Below are 12,704 nucleotides of genomic sequence, written 5' to 3'. Positions count from 1 at the left end.
TCTTTCAATCCTCCTTGGATATGAGAGTGGTGCCAGAAGACTGGAGGGTTGCAAATAGTACAACCCTGTTCAAAAAAGGGGAGAGGGATAGACCAGTCAGCCTAATGTCAGCAGTGGGGAAACTTTGAGACAATAATGTGGGACAAAATTAATTGTATATTGGATTAAAGAGGCAGCGTGGATACGAAATTGGCTAAGGGACAGAAAGTAGTGGTGAATGATTGTTTTTCAGACTGGAGGGAAGTATGCAGTGGTGTCCTCCAGAGGTCAGTATTAGGACCACTGCTCATTTTGAGATATACTAATGACATGGACTCAGGTATACAGGGCATAATATCAAAATTTGCAGATGACACAAAACTTGGAAATGTACTAAACAGTGAGGAGGATAGTAACGGGTTTCAGGAGGACATAGACAGACTAGTGAAATAAGAAGACACATGGCAGATGAAATTTAACGCAGGGAAGTGTAACGTGATACATTTTGGTAGGAAGAATGAGGAGAGACAATATAAACTAAATGGTACAATTTTAAACAGGGTGCAGGAACTGAGACCTGGGAGTTTGTGCACAAATTTTTGAAGGTGGCAGGACAAGTTTTTTTTTTAAAAAAAGCATGTGGGATCCTTGGCTTTATAAATAGACATGATGTGGAGATGCCGGTGATGGACTGGGGTTGACAATTGTAAACAATTTTACAACACCAAGTTATAGTCCAGCAATTTTATTTTAAATTCACAAGCTTTCGGAGGCTTCCTCCTTCGTCAGGTGATTTTAAATTCACATCGTTCACCTGACGAAGGAGGAAGCCTCCGAAAGCTTGTGAATTTAAAATAAAATTGCTGGACTATAACTTGGTGTTGTAAAATTGTTTACAATTTATAAATAGAGGCATAGAGTACAAAATCAAGGACGTTACACTGAACCTTTAAATCACTGGTTAGGCCTCAGATGGAGTGTTGTGTCCAATTCTGGGCACCACACTTCCAAGGATGCCAAGGCCTTGGAGAGGGTGCAGAGGAGATTTATTATAATGGTACCAGGGAAGAGGGAATTCAGCTATGTGGAGAGACTAGAGAAGTTGGGATTGTTCTACGAGCAGAGGTGGTTAAGGGAAGATTTAATGGAAGTGCTCAAAATTATGAGGGGTTTTTAATGGAGTAAATAGGGAGAAACTGTTTCCACCGGCAGGAGGGTCGGGAACCAGAGGACACAGATTTAAGGTAATTGGCAAAAGAACTAGAGGGAAGATGAGAATTTTTTTTTATGATCTGGAATGCGCTGCCTGGTGGTGGAAGCAGATTCCACAGTAACTTTCAAAAGGAAATGGATAAATACTTGAAACTGAGAAATTTGCACAGCTATGGAGAGAGCGCAGGGGTGTGGGACTAATTGAATAGCTCTTTCAAAGAGCAGGCACGATGGGCCGAATAGCCGCCTCCTGTGCTGTATGATTTTATGTGCCTTCTGTCGTTGATGGTGTTCTTGCCCTTTTCCATAAACTGAGGAAGTTTTCTCCCTGCCCAGTAGTCCTTCTGTAACCTTTAGACTTAACTTTTCTGTGGTGTTTCGTGGCCAACATTTTTTTCATGTCTTGCAGTTGGACTCCTGCTTCATGCCATTGGCCCTCTTATCCTTATAATGGAGATATTTGTGCATTATGCTCCAAGTTCTGGCAACTCTCTTCCCCTCTTCCTCTATTCAGTTACAATTTTCTTTTACTGATGCATATTATTCTGCATTAATATTGAGATTAGTTAAATCTTCACCCAAAAGGGTGCAGTTTACTTATTTAAAATAAATTATTGCAGAAATATTTCTTTAATCTTATTTAGAAATGTTAGTCTCCAGATGAAGATGCTGCATGAGTAGGTAAAGCATGAAATATCAATCTATCGAGAAAATTTTAAAAGTTCATACATTAATTTGGTGGCAAGAAAATATTGATTCTGGGGCAGCTTTTTATACATATAGGCAGACCATTTGCTAATAGTGGTGTAATGTGTTACTGAACAAGCTAGTTCAACATTAAACCTTCAGTACCTTAGGGGACAGATACTGAAGCAGATAGTACAATGTTTCTGTTTATCACAGGTCTGCTGCAAACTGATCCAGCACCCGAAGTAGGAGAAGATGCAGCTGCAACAGCTGAGCTAGGAGGTGGAATGACCGATGAAGAGCGAGAAGAGCTGACTAATGAACTTGCTAAGGTAAGGAATAACCAGATTGGCAGCTGACTGACATGTGTTGGAAGTTCATTTTGGTACTCTATTACTTTATGTACAGTGGTGAAGTGGGGCATTGATTTGGAGCATTAACGTGCAGGACTATAGTAGTGGTGAAATGCAGAGGTTTTTCCACTTCCATCCCCACCCAAACTTCCACGTTTTTGATCTGTCGTGCTGCTATGAGGAGGTACTGAGTGAATAAGTTGCCACTGCCACAGAGAAAATAAGAATTAGAGGGAAGTAATCACCCACCTTAAGAATAAGGTTCCCCCAGAATTCTGTGGCTGACTTCTGCAAACAAAATTTGTGGCAAGAAAATATACATTACCAAGTGATCTATATATGTTTATTAGAAGTACAGATCTATATATATATATATATATATATATATATATATATGCATATATGCCACTTGGTGATGTGTTTTTTAAAAAAGCAGAAGTTTTCAGCAAGCTACTTGAAAAATAAACCTACAGTACCTAAGGAACAAGGGCGACAGATGCTGAAGCAGTAGAGAGCTAGAGGGATCAGCATAGAACAAGGAACCAGAACCAGACCATCAACTAGCTCGCAATAAGAGGAGAATTTGGGCTTGGATTCCACAGGTTATGGGAACAGTAGCAGTGACACCATTGTCATTGTGGTGGCAACAATATCTGGAGGAAAAGAACCAGCAGCAGAGGCACAAGAGATAGTTTGACTTTTTATTGTAAACTTCTTGGTTAATACAGAAGCCTTGTACATTTGCTCCAAACTGTTTACTGTAAAGGCCAACAATACAATCTCTTGTGCATTGCCTGCTGCAGAATTGTGCAGCAGTAGGAGTCCTGCTTAAGAGTGGCATTGGTAGCATAGTAATTGATACAAAAATAAAGGCACTGTAACAAAATACAAACATTACTGTGTTATCTCCTACAGTTCTGAAAGATCTAGCATAAAAACGGAAGCACTCTATTCTTGCCCACTTTCAAAATGGAGCCATAGAGACAAAGGGGGGAATTTTACTCCCGGGGATGGGGGGATGGGTGGGTGGTGGTTAAAAATGGGAAACCTGATCCACTTCGGGTTTTAACGGAGGTGGGGTGGGGAGTGAGCAATTAACCTGTTAGGCCCGTCTCTGGATATCATTTAAAGATTTTAATGAGGCTGCGTGCCTCAGATTTTACTTCTGATTCAGGTTTAACACCGTGTTTCCTGCGCCTCAGGAAACACGGCAGCTGAAGGGAGACGAGAACGGATGACTGGAACAGGTAAGTGCCTTTCCAGCACTGCTTGTGGGCTAGGAGGAGTACAAGTGCTTCTCCCCAGCCCACCAAGCTTACCTGCTTCCATCCCCACAATTGGACTCCCCTCCAATTTCCAACTCCCGATGTCCAACTTACCTCCGGTCCGTTCCCTGGCTGCGGCCTGCAGGCTGGCAAACCAGCCAGCCAGCCCCTCAACTTTCCCTGGTCTAAGGAGAACAACTCCAGCTACTCCATTCTATCCACGTAACTGAAGTCCCTCATTCCTGGAACCATTCTAGTAAATCTTTTCTGCACCCCCTTCAAGGCCTTCACATCCTTCCTAAAGTGTGATACCCAGAATTGGACACAGTACTCCAGTTGTGACCAAACTAGTGTTTTATACAGGTTCAACAAAACCTCCTTGCTTTTGTACTCTCTGCCTCTTTATAAAAGCCCAGGATCCCGTATACTTTGTTAACTGCTTTCTCAACTTGCCCTGCCACCTTCAACGATTTGTGCACATATACCCCCAGGTCTCTCTCTTCCTGCACCCCCTTTAGAATTGTAGCATTTAGTTTATATTGCCTCTCTTCATTCTTCCTGCCAAAATGTATCACTTTGCACTTCTCTGCATTAAATTTCATCTGCTGTGTCCACCCATTCCACCAGCCTGTGAATGTCCACTTGAAGTCTATTACTATCCTCCTCACTGTTCACTACACTTCTAAGTTTTGTGTCATCTAAAATTTTGAATTTGTGCCCTGTCCAAGTCATTAATATATATCACAAAAGCAGTGGCCGTGGTACCAACCCCTGGGGAACACTACTGTATACTTTCCTCCAGTCTGAAAAACAACTGTTCATCACTACTGTTTCCTGTCACTTAGCCAATTTTGTATCCATGCTGCCACTGCTCCTTTTATTCCATGGGCTTCAATTTTGCAGACAAGCCTATTATGTGGCAGTTTATCAAATGCCTTTTGAAAATCCATATACACCACATCAACTCCCTCTGTTACTTCATCAAAAAACTCAATCAAGTTAGTTAAACGCGATTTGCCTTTAACAAATCCATGCTGGCTTTCCTGTATTAATCCACAGTTGTCTAAGTGACTATTAATTTTGTCCCGGATTATCGTTTCTAACAGCTTCCCCATCACCAAGGTTAAACTGACTGACCTGTAGTTGCCGGCTTTATTCTTGCACCCTTTTTTGAACAAGGGAGTAACATTTGCAATTTTCCAGTCCTCTGGCACCACCCCCACATCGAAGGAGGATTATGGCCAGCACCTCTGCAATTTCCACCTTCTCTCAGCAACCTAGGATGCATCCCATCCGGATTGGGTGACTTATCTCTAAGTACAGCTAGCCTTTCTAGTACCTGCTGTTTATCAATTTTTAGCCCATCTAGTATCTCAACTACCCCCTCTTTTATTGTGACTTTGGCAGCTTCTTCTTTCTTGGTAAAGACAGATGCAAAGTACTCATTTAGAATCTCTGCTTCCATACGTAGATCTCCTTTTTGGTCCCTAATCGGCCCCACTCCTCCTCTTACTATCTGTTTACTATTTATATGCTAGCCACCAGTCTATTCTCATACTCTGCCCCTCTTTCCTTTTGCACTTCTGTGTACTTCCTATATTTAGCCTGGTTGTCACTTGGATGTCAGGTTGACCACACGTCATACGCCCCCTTTTTCAGCTTCATCTTACTCTCTATTGTCATCCAGGGCGCTCTGACTTTGGTTGCCCTACCTTTCCCCTTCGTGGGAATGTACCTAGACTGTACCCGAACTATCTCCTCTTTAAAGGCTGCCCATTGTTTGATTGCAGTTTTGCCTGCCAATCCTTGGTTCCAATTTACCCGAGGCAGATCTGTTCTCAACCAACTGAAATTGGTGCTCTTCTGATGAAGTATTTTTTACTCCAGTTATCAAAGAAGACTAGGAACAATCTAATCTAAACCTTATACTACTATGATCACTGACACCTAAATGTTCCCCCACTGACACCTGCTCCACTTGGCCCACCTCATTCCCCAGAATGAGATCCAGCAATGCCTCCTTCCTCGTTGGGCTGGAAACATACTGATCAAGAAAGTTCTCTTGAACACACCTCTTTGATAAAATTCAAATGTCACTGGCCTTTGGGCTGTTTGAGGAGTATTCTCATGTTTCTAGTAGTGACTGGAGATCTGAAGTCCATGGGTGTACTGGAAATTCGTCATCTATGTAGCTGCAATTTTCAAGCCCTGGCAACATTCTTGTAAATCTTCTTTGAACTCTCTCTCCAGAGCAATTACGTCCTTCCTGCAATGTGGTGACCAGAACTGTGCACAATACTCCAGCTGTGGCCTTACCAGCATTTTATACTGTTCCATCATTACATCCCTGCTTTTGTATTCTGTACCTCTGCTAATAACAGACAGCATTCCGTATGCTGCCTTCAGAACCTTATCAACCTGTACTGCCACCTTCAGGGACCTGTGCATGTGCACTCCAAGTTGTCTCACTTCCTCTACCCCTCTCAATATAGTCCTGTTTACTGTGTATTCCCTTTTACTGTTTGCCCTCCCTAAGTGCATTACCTCACACTTCTCCGGGTTGAACTCCATTTGCCACTTTTCCACCCACTCCACCAACCCATTGATATCTTCCTGGAGTCCACAGCTATCCTCTTCACTATCAACTACACGGCCAGTTTTTGTGTCGTCCGCAAATTTGCCAATCATGCCCCCTACATTCAAGTCGAAATCATTAATATATACCACAAACAGCAAGGGACCCAACACTGAGCCCTGTGGCACACCACTGGAAACGGATTTCCATTCGCAAAGACATCCATCGACTTTTACTCTTTGTTTCCTGTTGCTGAGGCAATTTTGGATCTAATTTGCCACATTTCCCTGTATCCCATGGGCTTTTACCTTTCTGACCAGTCTGCCATGTGGGACCTTGTCAAATGCCTTACTAAAATCCATGTAGACAACATCCACCTAATCAATCCTCCTTGTCACTTCCTCAAAGAATTCAATCAGATTTGTAAGGCATGACCTTCCCTGAACAAATCCATGTTGATTATCCCTGATTAAACCATGCCTTTCCAAGTGACAGTTTATCCTATCTCTCAGTATTGATTCTAATAGTTTGCCCACCATCAAGGTAAGACTTACTGGCCTATAATTGTTCGGCCTTTCCCTCATACCCTTTTTAAACAATGGTACTACGTTTGCAGTCTTCCGGTCCTCCGGTACCTCCCCTAGTGAAGATTGGAAAATGATCCTCAGAGCATCTGCTATTTCCTCCCTGGCTTCCTTCAATAGCCTAGGCAACAATCCATCCGGCCCTGGTGACTTATCAACTTTCAAGGATTCCAGTCCCTCTAGTACTTCCTCTCTCGTTATGTTTACCTTATCGAATATTTCACACCTCTCCTCTTTAATTACTACGTCCGGATCATCCCTTTCCTTTGTGAATATGGAGACAAAATATTCATTTAAAACCCTACCCACATCCTCTGCTTCTAAACACAAGTTACCTTTATCATCCCTGATAGGTCCCACCTTTTCCTTAGCTATCCTCTTGTTCTTAATGTACTGATAAAACACCTTTTGGGTTTTCTTTAATCTTACTAGCTAACTTTTTATGCCCTCTCTTTGCTTTCCTTATTTCTTTTTTTACGTCATCCCCTGTGCTTTTTATACTCCTCTAGGCTTCCTGCAGTATTTAGTTTTCTGTGACAGTCATAAGCTTTCTTTTTCTGCTTTATCTTGCCCCATATACTTCTAGACAACCAGGGGGCTCTAAATTTGGCAGTGCCACCCTTTTTTCTTTTGAGGGGACGTGTTTGCATTGTACCCGTAGAATTTTACTTTGACAGTCATTCTCCAAATCCCATCTATCAGCCAACATTGTAGACCCTCCATAACTATTTTTGGGTTTGTCCTGTCCCACTGGCAGGATCGACTCACCAGAGCAGGTACAATGATATACTGTCAGGTGGGCACGGCCCTGTGATTCCTCAACATGGACTCTTGGACCCTCTGAAGTCAAACAAAGCCAAGGAAATTTCTTACTGATGGTCACCTAACACTAATCAGTATTCTTCCATGTTGAACACTACTTCAGGGAAGCAAGGGCACAGAACACACCCTGGGTGGGGAACTTAAATATGGCTTAGTAGTACCATCACTGACTGAGTCCCAAAGGACACAGCTGCCAAACTAGGTCTGTCAGGTGATGAAGGCACCAACATGAGGGAGCAGCAGAATTGTATACCACCACAATCTGTAACTTTATGGCCTGGCATGTCCCGTACTCCCCTATCACTATCAAGGCCAGGTGAACAACCCTGGTTCAGTGTGGAGTATAGAGGGGTGTGCTGGGAACAGCAGCGGTCGTGCCTTAGAGTGATCAACTAACCTAGCGCAGCTGCAACTCCCATGCTAAACAAAGAAAACAGAAATCTATGGACCGAGCTAAGTGGTCCTGCAAGCAACAAATCAGTGCAAAGCTCTGTAGCCCTAACACATCCTGTCGAAAATGGTAGTGGACAATCGAGCAACTAATAGTGAGGAGAATGTGGCTCCATGAATTACCCCCCACCCCACCACACCAAAAACCACTGGCCAACCTCAACTATGGTAGAGCCCAACATGTGAGTACAAGAGATGAGGCTGGACTGTTTGTAAATGTTTTCAGCCAGAAGTGCTAACTGGATGATCCCACTCGTAAATCGTAGAGGCCAGTGTCCAGCCACTTTGGTTCCTTGCACGTGATAATAAGTGGCTGATTGCACTGGACACAGTGAAGGCTATGAAACCTGACAACATCCCACTGTAGTACTGAAGACTTGTGCCCCAGAACTAGCTGCCCCCTGCCAGCCAAGCTGTTCCAATGCAGCTATGACATTGGCATCTACCCGACAATGTGGAAAATTGCCCAGGTATGTCCTATCCACAAAAAAAGGACAAATCTAACCTGTATCCACCCAGTCAGCAGCAAAGTTATGGAAGGAGTCATCAGTAGTGCCACCAATTGACACCTACTAATCAATAACCTGCTAGTTAATGCTCAGTTCAGATTTTGCCAGAACTACTGAACTCCAAATCTTGTTACATTTTTGATTCAGATAGGGACACTAGCTGAATGCCAGAGCTGAATAGCTACCCTCAACATCACGGCAGCGTTTGATTGAGTGGGGTCGTGGAGACCTAACAACAAAATTGAGGCCAGTGGGGAGTTTAGGAGAAAACGCTCCAGTGTCTGAAGTCATACCTGACACAAGAGAATGGTCATGGTTGTGGAGGTCAATTATCGCAGCCCCAGGGCAGTGTTTCAGGAGCTCCTCCAGGAAGTGTCCTCAGTTCAACCACCTTCAATGGCTTCATTAGTAACTTTCCCTCCGTCACAAGGTCAGGAGTGGGGCTGTTTGACAATTCTCCATTTCATTCACAAGTATTCTGAAATGACCTGGGCAGCGTGCAATCTTGAGCTGACAAGCGGCAGGTAACATTCACTCGACAATTTCCAGGTGATAACTATCTCCACCAAGAAAAGGCCTAGCAACCTGTACTGACATTAAATAGCACCATCATTAGAGTTCCTCCAGCATCAACATCTGGGGGGGTCACCAGTGACTAGAAGCTTTACTTGAGCATCCATCAACATCATAGCTACAATAGCAAGGCCGAGGCTGTGTGCGGTGAAAAGTGGCTCATCTCATGACCCCTCAAAGCCTCTCCACCATCTAAAAGACTTAAGTCAGAAGTATGATGGAATACTTGCCACTCACCTGGATTCAGGCAGCTGGAACAACACTTGAAGCTCAACACCATCCAGGACAAAACAGTCTGTTTAATCAGTTCCTCTGCCACTGGATGTGATATCCACCATTGGCACACTGTGGCTTCGGTATGTACGATCTACAGGATGCAGCAACTTATCAAGCCTACTTTGATAGCACCTCCCAGCCTTGTGACCTCTACTACCAATAAGGACAAGTGATTATTATGGGAACACCATTGCCTCCAAGTTCCCCTCTAAGTCACACATCATCCTGACTTGGACATGTTCTGCTGTTCCTTCAATGTCACTGGGTCAAAATCCTGAAATTCCCTGCTAACATCATTATTTTGGGAGCACCATCACCACAAGGACTGCAACAGTTTAAGGGAAAGGCCCGCCACCACCTTGGGCAATTAAAAAAAAAAATTGGTGGCTTTGCTGGCATCGCCCACATTGAGAAATTTAAAAAGTTCCACCTGTAAATAAATTTGACTGTTGGTACACATTGGTTTGACAGCATGAAAGTTTGATTGCTGATCCTAGATGTAATATCTCGGACAGGATACATATAAAGCTTCAGGTTTTGGATCATAGAGTCTGTCTGCTCAAGGAAAATGCTGTTGACTTTTACCTGTGTACATGTTTTTTTTGCACTCAAAATCTGAACTCTAATTTGACTTAAGCAATGTAACTAACACAAAGTAGGAATCTAGTGCTTAAAAAAATCTGAATTATTAGGTAATTTGATTTAAGTAACATTTTAAATTTGGAGTAGACTGTATTGGGAGAATGCCCTAACCACAACCAGTACTTACTCAAACTTTGCATAAAAGGTCCAATTGTATATTCTGAAGATTTCTTTTAAAAAGAATGAATCTCCCATGACATTGCTCACAGGATGGTGGGAACACTGTCCAACAGCAGAGATATTACACGCCTCCTAAATAGCAGTAGTGCCACACATTGAAACGTGAGTAAACTGTTAAGGAACAGTGGTCTATAAATTTGGCCGTGCAGTGCCTGTTTTTTGCTAACTGACGTACTAAGCCCCCAATATGTCAGATAGGAAGCGCGTGCACATTTCCGGCCAGAAGTGTGCCGCCCGCCATGTAGGGAAAGGAGAAAGAAAATAGGTGTCCTTCACCCACGCCTGAAGCTGCTTGAGCCCCTCACTGCAAGATTAAATTGCCCTAAGGCAGCCCACGCCATCGTGGAAACCAGACCTTGGGATCAGCACATTTACTTACTGAATGTTGAGCCAGGAGGAACAGTAGTATTGCGGCCCAATGCCACACGACTCTTCGGCGGACTCTGATGCCGCGTCGGTTCCATTATAATGAGGCCCAATATCTGGGGCGCCTTGGGTGTCTCCATTCAGGCGCAGGGAATATACCCTGGAACAACTACCACCACCACCAAATATGCCCGAACATCCGAGCATAAATTCTAGTCCGTGCCCTTTGAAGGACCATGTGAAGTGGACAACATAAATGAATGGATTTGAACCATATTTGGTGGATGGAAATTTGTTTTCAAAATGCTACTTCCAGTCACTGGATAGTAATTAGGAGTGGAATTCTCTTCCCTTCCCTACCCGCTCCCTCAACCAAACCATGGGTAGTTGGGCTAGTTGTAGTACCTAATAATTAGTGGGTAGCTGAGATGGGCAATCTGTATAGCTCGGTATGTTTCACATAATTGCATGGCAATATATTAAAAATCATTGTGGTAAACCATTTAGGATGAATCTATCCAAGCACAACATAATTCCGTTATATCAGTGGTTAGCTATAATAACTTTTATAGCTACTGTATGGGTTGTAAGTGAGCTTTTAGGAGTGATGGTGGAAGTAACTTTTCTATCTGGGGGATCGCAAAGACAATTTGAAAAAAAAAAAGGTGGGGAGAAGGAAGTAGCACCAAAATCTTTAAATTTTTTTAGCTCTATTTTGCATTACTGTGCTGCGTTGAACTCTCCTGTGTTTTATCTTAGGTGGAGGAGGAAATCCAAACACTTTCTCAAGTGCTTGCAGCTAAAGAAAGACATGTTGCTGAGTTAAAGAAGAAACTAGGATTGACTCCACTACATGAACTTAAACAGAATTTGTCAAAAAGCTGGTTAGATGTACAATCTTCCACAGCGTAAGTGCATAGTACGGCAATGAGCAATAGAATCATGAGATGAATAAACTTAGGCTTGCCTTTAGGGTAAGGTAGATCTGTAGTTATAAAATGGATTGGTAGATGGGTCATTCTTCCTCCTTTGTTCAATCTCCAGTAAATTAATTCATAACATTTGAAAGGAGAAAAATGACCTGGGATAATAATTCCCTTTTAAGCTCCTATTGGCCCACTTTTTGAATTATGCTGTGGTTTCTCCCCCTCCTGCCCCCTCATGAGTTGGTATTGTGCTACTACACACAAGATTAAAGATTCTTTACATGAAATAACTTTTTAGAATGTTTGCTGTTACATTTTGCAATTAGATGCCACCTGGGGCTCCATTATTTAAAAGTTAAAATTGATTCCACAACATGAACTTGAGCAGAATTTGCCAGTTTGTTACATGTGCAGTCTTCCACAGGTTAAATCAGGACTTTCTTGGGCACTCTTCAAAAAAAAATGTGGGTGCCACTAAGTCCCTTTCTGCATTGCTCAACATACTAGGGAGAAAGTATCTGCAGCTAAGGGGTCTTGTGAGCTCCTATTTGATTGCAATCATAAAACTTTTTTTTCCCATTCCACTCAAGTCATGATTAAGAGCCAAAAAGCAGGAGAATAATTTCATTTTATTCTATCCTATTCCGTGCAGTGTCAGTTTAATACAGGGGAGACTATGCTGTATTATATGTGGGGACAGGGCAGATGGTCTTTGGTGCCATGCCTGAAATAGTATGACATTATACAAAGTACCAAGTTTTAAAAAAATAAGTTGTTTGAGGATAATGGCAGGGAGTGGGATAATTGAGAAACTCTGAAGTGACAGACTCAAAGTGGGCACAGTAGTGTAGTTATAGTACTGGACTCGGAACTTGGGTGATGAATTCAGTTCCTTTCATGGCAAGTTTTGTGAAATTGAAATCTATAAATCTGACTATAAAACTTGTCAGATGGTTTAAAAACCAAATTGGTTCACTAAAGCCCTTTAGGTACGGGAACCTCAATGCCTGTGAAGTAGCCTAGCCAGCAACTCAGTTGTACAAACAATTGCTATCAAAAAAGCAGTCCACCACCATATTCTCAGGACAGCTACTGATGGGCAATGTCCCCACATCCTGAGAACAAATTTAAAAAGAAATCCAAAATGGTTGACAGATGGAGGTAATTCCAAACAGGTAAGCAAGTTTGGAACATGGTACCAAGGAAGGGCTATTTTCTCCCCTATTCAAATATAATCTGAGCACTCAGCTTTAGAATGAGGGCTGCAAGGCCAAGATGAGGGAGTATCATTATCCAGGGTTGCCC

At 42.7% G+C, this 12,704-nt stretch overlaps 1 protein-coding gene across 1 annotated transcript in view; it reads left to right on the top strand.

The window, feature by feature from the left end:
- Positions 1 to 12,704, top strand: part of tpd52 (tumor protein D52) — a 228,400-nt gene that overhangs the window by 48,420 nt on the left and 167,276 nt on the right. Inside the window, exons 2-3 of the mRNA XM_067977154.1 lie at positions 2,095 to 2,210; positions 11,233 to 11,381. Of these exons, the coding sequence (XP_067833255.1) occupies positions 2,095 to 2,210; positions 11,233 to 11,381 (265 nt within the window). The remainder of the gene's footprint in view (positions 1 to 2,094; positions 2,211 to 11,232; positions 11,382 to 12,704) is intronic.

This window comes from Heptranchias perlo, chromosome 3, assembly GCF_035084215.1.
Source record: "Heptranchias perlo isolate sHepPer1 chromosome 3, sHepPer1.hap1, whole genome shotgun sequence".
Lineage (NCBI taxonomy): Eukaryota > Metazoa > Chordata > Chondrichthyes > Hexanchiformes > Hexanchidae > Heptranchias > Heptranchias perlo.
This window is presented reverse-complemented; position numbering and strand designations above follow the sequence as displayed.